Below are 19,604 nucleotides of genomic sequence, written 5' to 3' on the forward strand. Positions count from 1 at the left end.
CCCACACGTTTCTCCAATTAGGGAAGAGAGGAACAATGCCAGAATATTCTTTGCACACCCAGCGCACTGATTTGAACCCCTCTTCCTTCCTTGTTGATTTGCCACGTGGTTAAATCTGGAACCGTTCAACATTGAACCAGTCCATTTCCAGATCTGATATAAATAATTGAATGCTGCTGATGGAGGAGGGGTTAGGTGTCACATGGTTGTATTGCATGTATTTGGTGTAACCATGCATAAGCTGTGTGAATAAGCAAAAACAAGCACGTGTTATATATGCAAACACCAAATAAACCAGAGAGAAAATGTTCTTGACCGAGAGAGAGAGAGAGAGAGTTGTGTGTAGAGGTGGTGGAGGTAGGTGGTACTTTTAAATTGGTGACTTTGAAGGGTTGCTTTGTTTGGTATTCTTTTTAACTTAAATCTGTGTTGCTAGCTGCACCTGCTGGTTATATGTATTTAGGAGGCCATGGCCCTTCCAACTACTCAAAAGACAAAAATATTGTTGGCTTTATTTGAAAAATAAGACACCCATTTTGTCGCTCAAACTCAACTCATTTATAAATTACAAGGCTCATTTTCATGCACGGGCATGAAAGCTAAACCCTCTTGTGGTAGTGGTAGATGAGGCAACCTAATTTGGATCATGTAGTTTAAACACAAAATAATGGTAATAATAATTCTTTTTTATTATCAACATCAATTTTTTATTATTACTAGTTTCTATATACGCCCATCGCATATTCTAACGTGTTATTTATCCAAATTATGATATGAAATTTGTTATCCAAGTAATTAGCCGGTGCTTTATCTTCTCATCTCATATTAACCATGTAATTAAGTTCTATTATCTATGATAATAACAATTGAAATAAATAAAAAATCACTAATATTAGACAAAAGAAGAAAAAAATCAAAAGCAAAAGATTGAAGTCAAACAAGCCCAACTTAGTCAGAGGGATAAACGCCCACCAATCTGTTGCCAACTTCGGGCAATTGTCAATGTACTGTTTCCTTGAGAAGCCTTTTAATGACGACGACAAACTACAACGATTTCTTCTATAAATAAAAATTTATATAAAACACAAAATACACATGTAACTCTCTCTGTCTTTCCCTCTCCTGTTTTGTTCGTTGAGAGACTTGGAGATCAATGAGAAGGACATGTAGCTATTAACTTTGCACAAACAACTCATCATCTTCTTCTCCGTCAACCTCTCTCGTAATAAACTCTGTACCCATTTTCTCTTTTGCACTTTCTCTGCCTCGGTTGTGTCGCTTTTCATTTATATATCAAGGTAAATTCTAAGTACCCACTACCCTTCTCTAAACTGCTTTTTTATTTGTTCTGCATTTGCTTCTGGGCGTTTTGGCTTCTGGGTTTCTCTCTGATACCTTGATTCTCTGCAAAGGTCTCTTCTCTTTTTCTGTTTTCCTTTCCTTTTTGTTTTTTCATTTGTGATTTTGACTTGAATGTGTTTGAACATTTAGAAGAATTAAGGAAAAGCCATTCCTTTCTGGTGTTTTTGTTTCGTCTAATCTTCATTGGGAATAAGTTGATTATTCGGGAGCATTAAATTTGCTTGCTTGACCCCTTCCATATTGATCTGCACATTCTCTCTCTCTCTCTCTCTCTCTCTCTCTCTCTCTGAACTTTTATTACATATTCAGTACTAGTTGTTTTCTAATAATTAACCTTCCAGGTGTCAGTCAAATTTGTCTGATCATGATGTTATAAACATGTTTTTCAGAGCTGCATTTGTTGTTTCCTTCCTTACATGTATTTAAGTTTATGGATTTTTTTCTTCAAAGTTAATAGGAGCTGATTGATTATGATTCATCTTAATGTGGGATTTTGAATTTGGAACGCCAAAGAACTCTTAGAAGAAAAAGGTATTTGTCATTTGCTTGGAAGCATGACAATACTCTTAACTGCTTTTTTGTTTCAGTTAATCTTTTTCCTTTATTTTCATCCCTGCTTTTGACCATAGGAAGATGTAGAAGATGTTCTTTTTCTTTTGTCCCCAAAGCTATGATGATTTGGTTTTGAAGATAGTTTTGTCCTCCCGTATGTATAACTTTTGTACTTATGCCATTACTTGGGATATTTTGAATTTTCAGCATGGCTGCTGCTGTATTTAACCAAAGCATTGGGGCTTCTCAGTCCCTTGGGCATTTTAATACCTCCGGCCTGCATCAAGAGTTTGGGAAAGGTTCAGTGAGATTGATTTCAAAGGCTTTTGAGGTTGATGTTGGACTGTCAAAAAAAGGATGCTATAACTCCAGTCAGAGACACCTTAGTATAATTCGAGCCTCGACTTCCCAGACTTCATTGATCGATATAGTTTCATCCCCCTCACATAACAAATCCAATGATTCTCGGAAGAAATCTGGTAAGCAGCTTTACTCATTCTATTTTGATTCTTTGGGGAATAGTAAATATACGCATAGTAATTGTTTGTTGTTGATTCTACAATAACATTTTTGCATAAAATCATTTCCTATGAGGCTAGAGCTGAATGAATACCATATTGGTTAACTTTATACAATTGATATGGCATATGTGCATAAGTTTGAAATACATTTTCTCTTGGTGAAATTTTCCAACTGTTGTTTCCATATCCATTTCAGGTGAAGCAGCTCTGATTTTGATTAGGCATGGCGAGTCATTGTGGAACGAAAAGAACTTGTTCACAGGCTGTGTTGATGTCCCTCTGACCAAGAAGGGTGTGGAAGAGGCAATCGAAGCTGGCAAGAGAATCAGCAACATACCTATCGACATGATCTATACATCTGCACTGATTCGTGCTCAGATGACTGCCATGCTTGCCATGACACAGCACCGTCGTAAGAAGGTAATTTGGGGTATAGGATTTTGTTGAATGTCAGTAGGAAGAACTTAAATGGCTATTTGGAAGCTTTATGATAGTAGAAACTGGAAACTGATGTCCATACATAATTGAATTGGTTTTATACCGTTGGTTGTAATTGGCAGGGGTGAGCAGACAAAACATCTGTCTGTATCCTTTATAAAGAAGTAGGAAAAAAGAGAAAAAAAAGTACACTAATAAGTTGAGCTGCATTTTCACAGTTGTTTTAATGCCTCAACTCCTTTAAGTCTCTATGTTTCCCTTTTTTTGGCCTAAATATGTTACATTGGATGAGGGATGATTTTTTTATTTTATATTCTTTTTTCAGCCTGTTAACCATCAATTAGCCTGCAGGTGCCAGTTATAATGCATAATGAGAGTGAACAAGCTACGGCATGGAGTCAGATTTTTAGTGAAGACACAAAAAAGCAATCCATTCCTGTTGTAGCAGATTGGCGGTTGAATGAAAGAATGTAGTTATTCCATCTCTGCTTTTTGTCTAGTTATTCTTCTTCCCTTTATCCCCTTCCTCTACTTACTCCCGCATGGCATTCATGTTGTTTTTAGGTATGGGGAATTACAGGGTCTCAATAAACAGGAAACAGCAGATAGATATGGGAAGGAACAAGTTCATGAGTGGCGTCGGAGTTATGACGTACCCCCTCCTAATGGCGAGAGTTTGGAAATGTGTGCTCAAAGAGCTGTTGCTTATTTCAAAGATCAAGTAAGAATGACCATGATCATATGCTTACTTATATGATTGTCCTCCTGTTTGTATTACATTCAATATGTTATGTGTAGTTCTAAAAGACTCAGTGACATTATGCCATTCATTCTCTAATATCTGACTGCATAAATACTACGCTGCAGATTGAACCCCAACTTTTAGCTGGAAAGAATGTGATGATTGCTGCCCATGGGAATTCATTGAGATCCATAATAATGTATCTTGACAAACTAACTTCTCAAGAGGTATCAGCCCATTTTGATCATTGAGATTTGCATGACATATTTGGGACTAATCATTTTATAGAACAAAAGATAAGAATCTTATGTATTTTTTGCTCTTTTTTGGCAGGTTATTAGTTTAGAACTATCAACTGGAATACCCATGCTTTACATTTCCAAAGAGGGGAAATTCATTAGGAGGGGAAGTCCTGCCGGACCTGCTGAGGCTGGGGTTTATGCCTACACCAAGGTATGCAACTTCCTGCACTTAGTTGGATCTTTTCTGCAGTTCAATGTTAGAGTCTCAATAGCTTGTCTCCTCATGCACACTCATGAGCATGATCAAAATGGTTGCAATTTGAAAAATACTTGAGTACTTGGGCTGGAAAAAAATATGTGGAATAATTTTCTCTTCCATTTGTTGAGTAAAGAAAGGGAGCTCCCAAAACACAACTGGTTCTGTTTAGTGCATTCAATTTTTCGAGTTTTTCTTGATCTTCAAACACTGAACTTTATCTGTCAAGGAAAGCTGTGACTCATATATATGGCTTTAATCAGACCCTAATGTACATCTCAAAATGGCTTTCATTCATAGTTCCCAGTATATGTATGAGCAAATGGACAGAGTTTAATATAACTTTCAACTATATTTCTCTTTATTTCTGGTTTCTAGAATTATTAATCCTAAAATAAGGCACTAATGCTTCTTCTATTTGGATTTTGTTGCAGAAATTGGCTCTTTACAGGCAGAAGTTAGATGAGATGGTTCATTAGTGCACATTCTCTCTGCTTCTGCTTTTTCAGGGAAACCTCATTTACTAGGTAGCCCACAATTTATTCTCAAGTAGGGAACCTCATTTACAGGTTTTCTCTGCTTCTGCTTTTTCAGGGGGCTTATCTTTCAGTAGTGTACTGTTTGGTGTCAGCTTATTTCAAGGTTTACGTATATACGAAATATATTGTTACAGCTCTCAATCAAGCTCACAGACCTAGCTACTTGTTTCTGTATGTATACTTTTTGTATATGTGTAGCAAGCAAATTTAATCAAGCTCATGTGGTAGACGAGAATGAAATTGGTTCCAGTGTTATTATTCAATCTTCTCAGTTTGTAATCATGTAATGATAGATTGAAATAAGGGTACATCTTTTTGGCCATTTTATTTGTTGGTTGGTTTGTTTTTTATTTTATTTTTCTTTGAAAAAGTAAAATTAAAGATCGAGGGGAAGCAGCAAACGAATAAAGGATGTTGAGTTACACTGTCAAGGAGAGTACTTACTCACGTACAGAACATGCAGTTCATCATCTTTTCATAGCAATATATATATATATATATATATATATATATATATATATATTTTCACAGACAAATTACCCACTCTGAATCTAAATACTTTTAGTATTATTCATAGATATAATTAAACGCATCAAATCAATATCCTAATCAAAGCTTTGTTGCCTTTTAGGGTTGTGCAATATTCAATCCAAACCGATGGAACCAACCAACTTAATCTAATGCTAATTTCAAGACTCCAAATTGGATTGGATGTTGGTTTTTAATTTTTGATCAGATTGGATGTTGGTTTTAGGTTGTTCGAAACCGATTAAAATCCAATACCACTACTAATCATGTTTCTATTGGTTTTTTATTTTTATTTTCTCACTTATCATGTTTCTATTGGTTCTTAAGTTAATAAATAGTACCTAATCATATCCATGCAACTCTGGTTTTCCCTCATTTCTTTTGTCAGCCTCCTCCTATTCTTTTGTTTTTTTTTTTATGGGTGCTATACCCACACTCACGTACAGAACATGCAGGTTCTTGGGTGCAGAGACTTTTGACGAGGAGCTCCTCCTGACTAATTTACACAAGGAGAATACATGATAGGCTTGATGAGTTATGACTAAAAGGGGAAAAGAAAAGGGGATAACCAGCAGCTTGGAATGGCACAAGATGAAAAGGAATTGCCAAAAAAATCATGTTTACAAATGTACAATTACTATGGGTCTTATCTTCGTCCCAAAAAAAGAAGAGAAAAAACTATGTGTCTTATCTTATTAATTTATCACGAAAAAAGTATTAATAATTTTTCTTTAATCCACCTGGCATGATATCATTGGATATGTGAGTTCCACATGCGTGCCACGTCAGTAATTTAATCGACTTTTAGACAGAAACTGACGATAGTAACTACTTGTGAGCACCCATATTAATCTTAAGGACCATGAATGACCGAAAAAAAAAATGCAACATGATAATTCCATTAATCTCAGATACATTTTGCGCTAAAAAGTATATATAAAAAAACAATAACTAATAAAGGTATAGTAATTAATGATTACAAATTTTATTGAGTTAAAAAGAAAAGTCATTGCCAACGGGGTCTAGCTCAGTAGAAAATGGTCTTGACTTGCAGACAAGAGGTCTCATTCGAATCCACATGGCATCATAATTGTTATGTGTGTGTGAGAAATCTCCTTGTCCTCTAGTTTAGATTATCACTTATACTTTTTAAAAAAAAGTCCTTAACTCTCTGTTGGAAAAAAAAGATGTCTTGCACGCATGGCGAAAAGGCAAGTATTTATTTAGGCTTAATTTCATATATGGTCTTCCAAGTTTACGAAATTAGGTTGGTCCTTTATGTTTTTTTGTGTGTGTGATATGGTTGGTCTTTGATGTTACCCCCTATATATCAACTTGGTCCATGTTGTGAGGTTCCTTTATGTATTGAGTTAAAATGTTGACGTGGCACATATGTGGAGATATCCAATAATATAATGGCACATGAATTTTTTTAAATATAGGTAAAAACTTAAATTCCTTAATATAAAAAAAAGATTATTTTATTTATTAAAAAAACTGCACCTCTCCTTGCCCCTTCCACCTCCCCTCTTTGCCTCCCAATCTGGTCTCTCTCTCGCTTTCTCCCCCATCCAAAGTAGAACCGACTCATACACAGCACCCTTGATCCACACCTCTAGACCTCTCCCTGACCCACACCCACAACAGACCACCCACATTAGATCCAACCCACAAACCCTTATATAAGGTTTTTTTGTGGAAAAACGCCCCCTGAACTATCAGGCATGTCGAAGTGATCACCTTGAACTTTTTTTCTTACTAATTTAGCCCCCTCAGATTTTTTTGATAAAAGGTCAGTTTTTAGCAAATTCCATCCAAATCTTTGTTTTAAAAAAATCACATGAATGCCACGTGCCTCAACTTTTAAGGGTATTCTTGTCCAACCCCAATCCCCACCACCTAGATCCACCTCCTCCTCGCACTCTTCCATAACCTAGTGCAACCCCACCACCACCGCTGTCATAGAGAAAAGGGTTGGCAATGGTGTTTGACGTAATCATAGACAAGAAGATAGTGTTTTGACGCCATCTCAAGGCTGTATCGAAGAAGCATAAGTTGGAAGTCGTCGTGGCCTCCCTTAATTCGTTACTCAGCCCACTACGCCTTCGCTTCCCTTTGCCTTCGGAAATTGCATTTCTACGTCGTTTTTCGAGCTGCCACCATCTTGAAGACCTTATACACCTTGTCGGTATTGGTCATCTCCAATGAACCATCACCCCATAGCTCCTTTAAGTCCTCCTCTCTCAAATTCTCTGGGTCCTCCGGAAAATCAAAGAGGTCCTCGTAAAAAACGTAGCTTTTGTCCTCCTTGTTTATGCAAATTCCTCATCTGAGAATATTTGTAGATGATTCTTCTCTCTTGTTCGTCCCTTCTTCTAGATTCCCTACAAGACAAAATAAATCAATCGAAACACCATCGGTGTGATGGTGGCCAAGGGCCCTCCGATGCCTAAGTCAGTAATAATACGGAGTAGCTTTGAAAGGTGCAGAGGCTTAAATCCAATATGATCCAATCCGACCCAATTGATATTGGATTAGACTGGATTGGATGATCAGTTTTCATAATGAAACAAATATAATAATGAAATATGAAACATTTATCTTCAAATTGAATATAATCAAACATTTTAATATACGTCAATATAAAATATAAATGAAATATTAGAGAAAATTATTTTGATTTTATAATATATTAAACATAACTCAATCAAATTACTTATAATGTTTATAACTTTCTTAATGAAAATTACCTAATGAGCAAAATAAGCATGAAACTAACTAGATTGGATTTGATTTGATTAAATCTTCACAAGCAAATCAACCATATGATCCAATCATATAGTACATGAAGGGTCACATATATTATGAATTTACATTTATAATGTAACTCATATGGGGAAAATCATTGATCGGTTTGGGCGGATTGGATTGGATCTTTCACACCCCTATTTTAATTACAGGAGAACTAGCCCATGAGGCATCCATTATTTTTACCCATTATATCCTTATACAAATTTTAAAATTTCAAATTTGCAATTCCCTTTAAACTCAATAATTTATTTAGAATAAGTGCATTTTAACAATCAAATTAGTTTCAGTTCATATTCATGACAATTTAGGAAACAACTTAAAAGAGCATCTCTAATAGCCTATTCAACATCAAGAGTATTTTTGTCAACCACTTTAATCCAAGGTGCATGCTCACCACTCTTTTCAATATTTGACACGTGTTCATATGCATAACCATAGTTTCATAATACAAAATAAAAAGTTAAACATAATTGTCCATAGACATATATCAAGTATTAAGAATAGTAGTGATGATACAACATGCCTCCTCAATTTAATTGATATTGGCTTTTCAAAATTAATCATTTCTGTTCAATTCAGTTCCTCTAATCCGATTGGGATTAGTAAACACGCCACAATATGAAATTTTGCGTGAACTGTGAAATGAAGCCATTTATTTATCTCACCTCTCTCTCTCTCTCTCTCTCTCTCGAATCCCTTAACAATAAGGAATTGAATTGCAGTATACCCAAAACTAAAAGGAACCAGCACATCCACCATAAAAGCGTCCCAGCCGTGAGAATCACCATTCCATTGTTCCGATCTCTAAGTTTATTTATTTGTTTTTTTCAAACTGAATCTTATCTCTCGGTATTTCTTCTCTCATGGCTGAATCGGAAAACCCCCTCCTCAATGAATTCTGTGCTGCCGACGCTGGCGCCGCCGCGCAGTCCCGCCGGCTCCTCATCCGCTTCAAGGGCCCCGGCCCCTGTCCTGTGCCGGACCCCAACGCCGGCCAATGCTTGAAACAGAGCGTCAATGTTTGTAAAAGCTTCAATAGGAACAGAATTGACGACAATGGTAAGAAACTTCATTTCTCCAATCTGTGGAATTTAGTTGCCCTTTTTGAATCTGGTTTCATGACCATTACGCACTTTGTTACTGGTGACTAGAATTAACGGTTAAGGTAATAGGAATTTTCATATGTTAATGGGTCTTATTAAAAAATTGGTAGTCATGGTCAGGAAGAAACTGTCTATATGTTCTTTGCTGCTGTTGAAAGTCACTTGCGTTGTGTGCGATGCGTTTTATGAGTTTTGAACTCGTGGTAAACCGTTCACCAGTTCGAGCTTTTCCATTAGATTGATGCTTTAATTGTTATTGCTTATGTGCTGGGTGGACTACTTGTAGTTTTCGTTTCCCAATGTATGCAGAACTATTTTTATTTTGATGGCCAATGTAGTTAGACTCTTGTTTTATGAATCTTGCAGGAATTCAGGAATCTAGTGATGCTAAACATGTTGCTAGATCTGCAAAGATACCCGAGTTCAGCACCAATACTCTTATGAGCTCTAAGCATGACAATGGTTCCATGAAGCTTTTATCTGGATTTGTTGAGCAGAACCAATTCAAGGCCAATACTCTATGCAGGTTTCTTTCAAATTACACAATTTCTATTCCTAGAATTGAAAACAGATTAGAATTATCACTTCTCTATCCCTTCTAGGGATAAATAGTTTTAGGAACATTCATGTGATCTAGGCCTCATTTCTTTATAAATTTTCAGACCCAGGTTTCCAACATTTAGATTTAGGTTGTTGATTAGAAGCCGGTGTATTTGTTGAATACAATTGTTTGGTGAAGGTTTACTGTCATCCGTAGTTCCATACCTTGCATTCTCCAATATACCTTACATTTTGGTAAAACAACTAAAACTTTCCGAAAACTTTAGAGGATTGGAAAACAGTATTTTAGTGAACAAGGATGCATCAACTCGGAAAACCATGTTAATCAGTGTACATACCTTCCTATACACAGCTTTGAAACTGGGGTTCCCTGCCGAACCCTACAATCTTTGGGAGGCAGGAAACAATAGCGACTAGTTAGGTAGGTACCTTTGGGGTTTCAAACCTCAGCCCACATGAGAGCAAACATGCACCTGACCATTCGGACTAACCATCCGTTGGTATCATCAACATATCTAGAAACAAGGATAAACAAGTTTTATCTCTGTTCTCTTTCTTAAGGAAACAATGTGGTGGAAAAGGACTTTCTTTCAGGTACATTATGTTCTTTAAGTCTTAGACCTGTAAAAATCACCCAAGCACGAGCCCGTACCTATTTTTTGGGCTATGGGCTAGCCCGACCCGGTATTATGGGCGGGCTTAGCCCAGCCTGTTGTCTAAAGTGTAGGGCTTGGGCCTTAACTTTTAAGTCCATAGGCAGCCGGACGTGGCCTTGCCTGATAATTAAGTTAATATATATTATAATATGTTAATAAAATAAGCGTACATTAATTACCTCTTCATTGAATTATAAAATTTAAAAGAAACTAATGACCTATTTAATAGTAATATTAATTATCATTCTATTTTATATTATTATAACAGTAAACTAGTTTTAATTATGATTGCATTTAATTTGTTATTAGTGGCCCATTTGATAGGGCTACATAGGCTCGGTCCATGAGCTCGATAATTCATGGCCCTTTTGTAGGGCTTGGAATTAGCCTATTTAAGATAGGGCGGGACGGCATTCAACTGTTAGGGCCGAAAAAGCTCATGACTGGTAGGGCATGGGATAAACCCTGTTTGCTTGGCCCGACCCATTTAACAGGCCTCATTCTGCCATACAAATTCGTTTTAGTTAATGAACCATTTGTCGATTCCACACAACATTTTTTTTATAGGGCATAAATTATGTGTATAATATATTGCATGGCGCAGGTCGACGAGAGGCGATACTGCTGCCAAAGCAAGGAAGAGAACCCGATTGCCTCTTGGATTGCCGACCTCGAGTAAGTTAAAAAGATCAAAGAGATCATTATCAGCAGAGAGAAGAACATCAATTGATGATCTACCCAACGTTATATTGGCTGAAATCCTATGCCGACTTGCATGCAATAAATATGTTTTCCAGTGCAAAACTGTGTCCAAGCGTTGGTGCACCCTCATCGAAGATCCTTATTTTATTGGCTGCTTTGTAAGAATCCAAAGTTATAAGGGAATTCCAAAGATACGCACTTTGATAACCAAAAGAGCTGTGGAATTCCGTCCTATACAAACTTGGGCGCTCAATATGTTCATGCGTTTCCACCGTTTGATGGAAAAACCAGTTGTTGTAGCGACATATAATGACTTAGTTTTGTGCTGCATGACCGAGGATTATCAACACATATACTACATCTGCAATGCATGCACCATGCAGTATGTTGTACTTCCACCCACCCCAAGTCGATGTCACAAGAGTGTGTGGGTAGGATTCATCTGCAATGTTCCTGACTATAAATGTGAGGAAGATGATTGGAAAGGAAACAACTTCCAGCATAATGTTGAGTGTAGGTACACGGTTGTGAGAATTCTTCCTCCTGTTGAATTTGAAAATGGTGAGAAGAAATGTGATACATTCAAATTAAACGTGGAGATCTTCTCTTCTGACACTGGGGAGTGGAGAGAATCAGTTGTCTCGTCCCCACAGCACTTCAATTTTGGCCGCCTCAAGGAGTTATCCTTTACATACAATGGAATGTTATATTGGTTAACAGAGCAGGACTTTATTGTTATTGGTTTGGGCCCATTCTACGACAATGATGGAACTAGCAGCAGCAACAATAATGGTGATGGTATTATTGATCATAAACTGGGTTTCACCATATTTGAGGAGACTCTAGACTTTGGTTTTATGCTTCAGTACTCAGGTGTGTGCAGAGGATATGTGCTATTGTGCAACATGAGCATGCTCTCCAGAAGTCTGTATGTATATGAGTTGAAACAATCACAAGATGATGGAGGAGCTGCTGCTGGCAAGAAGTTGTATTTGAGTAAACGCAGAGTTTATTCCTTTGATGCTGAAATGATTCCGTTCAAATCGAATATGTTACTGATTGCTTTTGACCCAAGTAATAAGGATATTTTTTATCTGCGTGTGGACGATGATATTATCAAGTGGAATGTTCACACAGGAAAGTGGTCAAAGATATCTAGACACTGGGTAAAACGTTGTGACTATTACACAGTTGTGCTCCCAGGGTGGCCGACCTCAATTCCTAGACTACCCCAGCAGCAGCAGCAGCAGCGTGCCCATCTCTGCTAGCTCGTAGATTGCAAGAATTAAAGTAGTAAACTTTTGTTTGTTTGCGATAGGACTTTGTTTTTTAATTGGGAGTGGTTAATTTTCTGCAGTTTTCTCATGCAGGCGAATTCAGGAATTCCTGTATGTGTATATATGCCCGTTGCCATCTAGAGCGTATCTTAATTTCCCTTCCTGACTCTTTTTCATTCTATTAATTAAGAATAATGTAGCTCTCTAGGTACGATATGTATTTTCCTTTTCTATTCACCAAGGAAACTTGTTCGAATTTTAGCATGAGACTCAAGGGAAAAGAATGAGTCGGCAAATGTTGGATACAAAATTATGATTTTTTTTGTTAGAGAGGTAAATGGGTCCTTTCGATTTTGGCATTGGCTCGAGCTGTGAAGATGGCACTACATAGAGCTTCCGAAGATGGCACTACGTTTTCGTTTTCTAAGTCCCATCATCATCTTCTCCTCTTCTACACTCTCATCGGCGAACCAACCACCGGCAACAATGACTCTGATGACGAAGACCACCTCCTCTTTCATTCTACAATCCAATTGTAATGGCAGAATGGGTTCTTAATCTGGCCACCTACATTGTAGCAAGGGCTGGAGCTCACCTTCTCATCACCGCCAAGCTCATCTGGGATGCTCCCAAATTCGGAAAGGGCATTGAGCTGCCACTTGCATTGTTTGGGATGTTCGGAATGAACTTTCTGAATGCCTTTCTTGACATCGATCTCTTCCATGCTTTCAAGAGAGAGAGGAATCCTCAGAATACTAATAGTCATCATGAGTGACAAAGTAAAGGCCAAAAAATAGTTACAGATCTTTTTCGTTTGTGTTGGTTTTTTTTCTTTTGGTCGGAATTTTGTTTGTGTTGTTTATTTCATTGATTTTGCACATAAATGGTTGTTGACGAAAAGAATGAGTTATTCATGTGAGAAATCAACAGTGTAAATTATGCGAGCGAGAGTATATGAAGGCATGGTTATTGAACTTATTCTTTATACAATTATATATATATATATATATATATATATAGTTTACTATCATTACTATGTATGATCATCTGATGTAATATGATGAAGTTTTTCAAATAGACCATATTATATATCTATATTAAATTCTGAGTGTAAGAGTTTCCTATGAGATTTTAATCTTCTTTTTCTTTTTTCTCTTTTGTGCTGTAAGCTTTGCGGGTGGTATTTTAAGCTTTTGTGATAGTGTTCAAACCTAAAGCATATGTGATGCAATTCCCAGCAACTGCTTCTGTTCAGTACATCCAACTTTATCTGTCAAGGAAAGCTTTAACTTATATATATAATGGCTTTGATTCATAGTTCTCAGTACGACAGACACCTTTCTCCCATCTACAATTGGATTTGTTTGGAATTGGTTTTACATACTTAATTGGATTCATAGTTCCCAGAAAATCCAATTGTAATTTAATTTAATTGAACTTTTTTTCATGAGGAAAAAGATGCACATGCGTGGAGAAAATGTTTTAAGTGAAGAGTGAACAAGAAGGCACAAAGAACGGAGACAAACACTATATCTCTTATGTGAATTGTGGACTACATGAGTTCACAGAATCCCTCTAAATTTTTAGGACCTAACCAGACAGCCAAAAAAGGTCAGCAAGATACATCAGTTCAGTTAAGTCACCATATACCTTGAGCCATTATTTTACTCAATGTACATCTATGGTAGTGTTTCTGGTACCAGCAGCCACCAGTTTGTTGTGGTCTGAGACAACTTCTGGTTCTATCCAATGGGACGAGGAACCGTCTGTTTTTTCATTATCAGATGCATCAGAATCTGAGAATAACTTGATAGAATCCCACGTAAGAGCAGCACTGGTAGGGGCAGGTTCTGAGGCTGCCAAAGCAGGATTTCCTCTTGTCCAAATTGCAGGCAGCAAATTTATTTATATCAAAACCTGATGCTCCCTCCGTCTTTCTTTGAACCGACAAATTGCGCGTTTGATCTCATGGTTGTCCATGAAACCATTAGGCCACAATCCTGCTAGCTGAATCATATGAGACTAATTAAGTCAGGAAAGCTTCATACATTTAGGTGATTACAAAAGCTTTTACAAGAACACTTTCAGAGATGTATTATTACTGGTTGAAAGTTGCTATGTTGAATTCAGATATCACAACTCTTTATGAAAGAAAATATTACATTGGGGGTAGGGGTGGGTGTGTGTGTGTGTGTGGGCAGAGAGAGAGAGCGAGAACAGGCACTCATAATTCAAATTGAAGCATTCAAGTGAAACGACCAAAAACTAAACTGCAAACCTCCAAAACTGCAGTAAGAAGAATCAAATCCTAGATCTACTGCCTTCATGTTACATTGCATCGTACAGAAACTTTAAACAGAACATGTTGGAAGCTGCAAGAGAGCGCAGGCAATACAAATAACAAATCAGGGAAAAATACAGCGAAAAAAGTGAAGTACTTCAGCATAGAGCTTTCTTATTTGGGGACCTGCATCTTCATCCAGCCCCTAGAACCAAGAAATAAAGACCAGGGAATCAGGCAACAATAAAGGAATTTATCTGCAAAATAAAGGAACAAAATTTTCAATGACGGAATTTGCAAGGTTGAGTCAGTACATCAACAAAAAGGTCATAGAGGTCACAAATCTTATCCTCCAATGCAGCATCCATGCTAAGTTTTCTTTGAGAAAGTTCTTTTGCTCCAGAGGCAATTTCTTGAAAATCATCTGATGCTCGAGATTGTTGTTGCAATGCCTGAAAACATATTACGCACTTTCCATTAGAGCCACAGACAAAGGTTATTCTTATTACTCTTTCCATTATGACATGGTGCAAGCATCACGAGGGGAAATGGAAAAATAAAATAAATGGTTCGGAATCTTCTCACAACGGAACAAATATGAAATATCTTCCACAGAAGGCACTACCTAAAACACGAGTTACTGAAAAAACCACTATTCCATTTGTGGCAAAGATAGCAAAGTAACACTAAAGAAAGGATGGTTAAAAAGATATAATACAAAATAAATAAATAATCAAATCGCGCAAGTAATGTGGGATGACTTGGTCAAAAGCAACAAAGACAAGCGAACAACCAGCAATGGAAAGAAAGCTGGGGAAACCAGGTCAACATTAGGAATGTAACGGAAGAGGCCCTGTCTCTTGAATTAGCATAAGCAAATGCCCCATGAAAACAAAAGACGGTGGTCAAGAGCAACAAATTGATTGCCAGAAATCTCAAGAGAAAGCAAGCTGGATGATCCATGAGAACAAGAGGAATACTAATTGAACAGATGTAGCATAGCAAAGGCATGATGGCCGCTGATTTAATAGGGCACAAGACAAAAAGGATGCCAAATCATGACTTCGTATTATCCGGATACCAATATCTTTTTAACGATGATGATAGTCAATATGAATATTCCAGTTTTGTAAATCATTTTTACCCAGCAAAAAAGACAGCAATTAAAACACCACATTGCAGTAAGGCCCTGCTACACATACCTTGGACTCCAAAGATGGGGCCTTTATCTTAATCAAATCTGTAACTTCTCTCTTTATCTGTTGAAACCTGTCATCTTTCTCCTTTTTTGCTGAAGACCCATACTAATCATAACCTTCAAGTTTCTCTGCAGGAAAAACACATTGCATAACCATAAATAGCCTAGCAATTTTTTTCCTAACAGCCAAGAGAAATAAAAACCCACCTGTTATATGTCACATCTTATTCATGATAATAAGTGCATTTATTCATCCATAGTTAACATAAAAACAGCATTTACATAAAAGGAATCATTCTACCACTTACCGGTTAAAAAAAATTATTCATGTCAAAGTAAAGAGCCAGTAATTACAGTAAATTGCCGTTTAACTCATAACCCAAACAAAGTACACCAACGGGTAATACTGTAATACACTCCAAGTCTTGTATAAAAAGTAATTTATACAAACCAAATAAATTATCCAAAAGCTTTCTTCAACTGATACAAGAGCCAGTGCACAGAGATAAAGTGATAGAAAAGGTATGAAACGGTTCATATATTTGTCGAATTGCAGCATTCTTTGTCACTAAGTTCCAGAACAATAAGCAAACATAATTTTGAGTTCAAGTCCTGCACCTTAAATGACGTATAGTTCACAATTTGAAATTTAATGAGCTGGTATTGGAAGGCTAAAGCTTTTCTTCAAAATGAATTGCGATACCTTTAATGTTCTGAGCTGTATTAAGTGACCAAGGATATTCATTTGAGTAACCCTTTCATTATTTTCCCATGGCTAGCCTGCTGCAACAGAAAGAGCATTTATATTTAAACTTATTACAGGTTTCAACTTAAGAGGTGAATATGTATTCAAGTTTGTGAATACGACTATTCAAATAAACCACAACACCAAGAGTTAAACAGTTACAATCAAAATGGCTTTTCAGAATACCGCTAGTCTAGCAACTTTAGCAAGTTTCGCCTTTATATCTCTTGGCAATCTCCTTGTAATTGCTTGGGATAAATTATCTGCCTCTTGATTATCCGCACCAGGTGGCCTAGCTGTAATTGTACACAGAAGGAAATATTGTTTGCAAAGGAGCTTCCTCAAATCATCATCTACAAAGCATAGAGAGGGTACTGGGACAAACCCAAAATATCATTTAAAACAAAAGAAGAAAACAAAAATTCAATGGGGATGCGAGGTTGGTTGCTGGCCTATGGTTTACTTGGGTCTGCCTCTCGGGGGAAACCCAAGAGCTCTTAATTTCTGGAATCCAGTAATGGAGAAGGTGGAGAAAAGACTTCAAAAATGGAAGAGGGCTTGCTTATCCAAAGGTGGAAGGTTAACGCTAATCCAAGCGGTTTTGAGTAGCATTCCTTCTTACTATATGTCTCTGTTTAAGATGCCTATAGGAGTGGCCGCCAAAGTAGAACAACTTATGCGTAACTTTTTATGGGAAGGTCTAGAAGAAGGGAAGAAATGTCACTTGGTCAGGTGGGAAAGGGTGACTAAATCGAAAGAGGAAGGTGGTCTTGGAATTGGCTCTTTAAGAGAAAGAAATGAAGCCCTCAGAGCTAAATGGTTGTGGAGATTTCCACTTGAAACCAATTCGCTATGGCATAGGATCATTAAGAGCAAGTACGGAATTGACTCGAATGGGTGGGATACTAAACGGATTGATAAGGTGTCTTGCAGGAATCCTTGGCGAGAGATTTCGAAAGGGTATAACTCTTTTCTTCAATGCTGCAGATTTTCTGTTGGAAATGGGGAGAAAATTAGATTTTGGGAGGATCTTTGGCTGAAAGAAGGGATTCTTAAAGATCTGTTTCCTAGACTCTCTTCTTTGTCTAGGAGAAAAAATCAAAGTATAGCCTGTTTTGCTAACAATCATGTGTTGCCTCTCAATTGGGATTTTGATTTCAGAAGGAATTTGTCCGAGGCTGAAATAGCAGAAGTGGTAATACTTTTGGATATATTGGGGAATGTGAGATTATACGGTTCTAGACCGGATCGGAGATCTTGGGAGGTCGAGGAGCAGGGTTCTTTTTCCTGCAAGTCTTTCAGGTCTTTTCTTCTCTCTACCACTAGGGATGTCTTTCCCCCTTTCAGCTCAATCTGGAAGGCAAAGACTCCGCCGAAAATTCAATTTTTCGTATGGCTGGCAGCAAATGGTAGGATTAATACTTGCGATTGCATTCAAAGGAGGCAACCAAAGATGTGCTTATCCCCCTCTTGGTGTGTTCTTTGCAAAGAGAATGCAGAAAACATTGATCACTTGTTCATTCATTGTTCGTACTCCCTAAGATTATGGTGGAAGATGTTGGGTGCTCTCGGAGTGGAGTGGGTGATTCCTAAAGGGTGTTTTGAGCTCCTTAGTATCAATCTGAGGATTTCAGGGAAGGGGAAGAGAGCCGGAATCCTTCGTGATTGTCTAGTTCATGCTATTTTCTGGAATATCTGGATGGAGCGAAATCAAAGAATTTTTCAGGGTCATATAGGAGTTAGGGTTGAGGAATTATGGGACAGAATTAAATTTTGGGCATCCCTTTGGGCTTCGGTTTCGGGGCAGTTCAAGGACTATCACTACTCTACCATCATGAGAGACATGATGGCAGTCTTAAGATGATTTTACTGAAGTTTTTTTTGTGTTTTTTAGTGTTTTTTTTACAGTTTGTTTTTCAAGCTTAGTAGGTCAGACTCTTTTTTTGGTCTTCTTGTTTGATCGAGGATTTTTCCTCTTGATTATCAATACAATGTTTCTATTCAAAAAAAAAAAAAAAAAATATAACTTTATGCAACCATCTTCTCTAAATCCGTAATAGCCTTTTCAAGCATTGAACTTTTTGACCTTACACTGGAACTATCCCTTTTGGGCCCATGTGAAGGTTTTTGCAACATGTTAATGTTCAAAATCAAAACTACCATCATTGAGAAGAAGAAAAAAGTACAAGTTAGGAAAATATGCAGATGCTGATCCACTGGGAACAAAGAGAACCTTAAGGACAACCTCAATCTTTCAATGCCGTTGAAGAAAAAGACTATAAATGTTTAACATCTGAATACCTGTAAGTTTAAACAACTGTATTTACAGACCCTGGATTCAGGATATATGGATCACGATGAAGCCTTGACTGCAGGCTTGAAGCAAACATGCCAAAGTCAAATTATATGACATTGTATAGTGAGACTTGCTAAAACAGTTCTAAAGCTTTTTATTAGCTAAAATGTACCAAACTATCAAATTCCAACATGATTGACATAGAAATAAATTATAAGGCATTAAATTTTGAAAATACAGAGAGAGAAATTAAAGGAACTGGCCTTGTATTTTCCAGCCAAGACATTTTTCACAATGACAAAGTTAACATCCAAAGATGCTTTAGCATGCAAAACTCCCCCCATTGCTGTTACTAACTTCTCTATCTTAACCTGCAACACAATAATAAGCATCAAAATATCAATAATGAGAGAAAGAGAGAGAGATAGAGGTCAGTCACTACAAGTAACCAGAAGATTTCTAGTAAAATTGTTCTTGTTGATTACAATACAGAATATAAGAAAGCATATTTTAAAATAGTAACAATAGAAGAAAATTCAGAAAGGTAAGATGGATAACAAACTTTATCAAATGGAACTAGCAAACACATGATGATTTTGCTGTTGGGCTCAGAAACTACAATTGCTGATGTAGCTGAGCCAAGAAATTTTTAAATAAGTAATCTAGATACATAACATACAGTTACCTTTTCGTCTCCCTCAAAACCAGAGGCAAGTACTTTGAAACCATCCATTGCAAGGCAACAAGTAACTTGCCAAATTTACAAATCACCCTGAACCTTGCCAAGAGTTGCA

At 37.1% G+C, this 19,604-nt stretch overlaps 2 protein-coding genes and 1 long non-coding RNA gene across 4 annotated transcripts; 2 read left to right on the plus strand and 1 right to left on the minus strand.

Moving 5' to 3' along the window:
* Window positions 1,085-4,979, plus strand: LOC18792334 (2,3-bisphosphoglycerate-dependent phosphoglycerate mutase). 2 transcript variants are annotated; one of them, XM_007222298.2, is made up of 8 exons: window positions 1,085-1,298; window positions 2,122-2,393; window positions 2,632-2,855; window positions 3,225-3,343; window positions 3,438-3,594; window positions 3,741-3,842; window positions 3,949-4,068; window positions 4,548-4,979. In XM_007222298.2, the coding sequence occupies exons 2-8, from the start codon at window positions 2,123-2,125 to the stop codon at window positions 4,590-4,592; spliced, it is 1,038 nt and encodes a 345-aa protein (XP_007222360.1). In that variant the 5' UTR covers window positions 1,085-1,298; window position 2,122; the 3' UTR covers window positions 4,593-4,979. The 2 variants fall into 2 exon arrangements, with proteins under 2 accessions (XP_007222360.1, XP_020411467.1); XM_020555878.1 differs by lacking the exon at window positions 1,085-1,298 and adding an exon at window positions 1,355-1,412.
* On the plus strand, window positions 8,615-12,551 carry LOC18788861. Its single transcript, XM_020554594.1, has 3 exons — window positions 8,615-9,050; window positions 9,461-9,620; window positions 10,916-12,551. Exons 1-3 carry the CDS (start codon window positions 8,855-8,857, stop codon window positions 12,279-12,281), a joined length of 1,722 nt encoding a protein of 573 aa, XP_020410183.1. The 5' UTR covers window positions 8,615-8,854; the 3' UTR covers window positions 12,282-12,551.
* On the minus strand, window positions 14,500-19,067 carry LOC109946508. The gene is made up of 5 exons (XR_002269639.1): window positions 18,816-19,067; window positions 16,473-16,810; window positions 15,774-15,898; window positions 14,886-15,023; window positions 14,500-14,776 (listed from the first exon to the last, which is right to left on the minus strand). It is a non-coding gene; the product is annotated as an uncharacterized LOC109946508 (long non-coding RNA).

This window comes from Prunus persica, chromosome G1 (genome assembly GCF_000346465.2).
Source record: "Prunus persica cultivar Lovell chromosome G1, Prunus_persica_NCBIv2, whole genome shotgun sequence".
Classification (NCBI taxonomy): Eukaryota; Viridiplantae; Streptophyta; class Magnoliopsida; order Rosales; family Rosaceae; genus Prunus; species Prunus persica.

What these genes read in the sequence shown, in the direction of transcription:
- LOC18788861 (XM_020554594.1), top strand. Translation starts at nt 8,855, where the DNA reads ATGGCTGAATCGGAAAACCCCCTCCTCAATGAATTCTGTGCTGCCGAC. An exon ending in GAACAGAATTGACGACAATG is followed by an intron (nt 9,051 to 9,460) that starts GTAAGAAACTTC and finishes TGAATCTTGCAG; the next exon opens with GAATTCAGGAATCTAGTGAT. An exon ending in AAGGCCAATACTCTATGCAG is followed by an intron (nt 9,621 to 10,915) that starts GTTTCTTTCAAA and finishes TGCATGGCGCAG; the next exon opens with GTCGACGAGAGGCGATACTG.
- LOC18792334 (XM_007222298.2), top strand. Translation starts at nt 2,123, where the DNA reads ATGGCTGCTGCTGTATTTAACCAAAGCATTGGGGCTTCTCAGTCCCTT. An exon ending in CACAGCACCGTCGTAAGAAG is followed by an intron (nt 2,856 to 3,224) that starts GTAATTTGGGGT and finishes ATTAGCCTGCAG; the next exon opens with GTGCCAGTTATAATGCATAA. An exon ending in ACAAACTAACTTCTCAAGAG is followed by an intron (nt 3,843 to 3,948) that starts GTATCAGCCCAT and finishes CTTTTTTGGCAG; the next exon opens with GTTATTAGTTTAGAACTATC.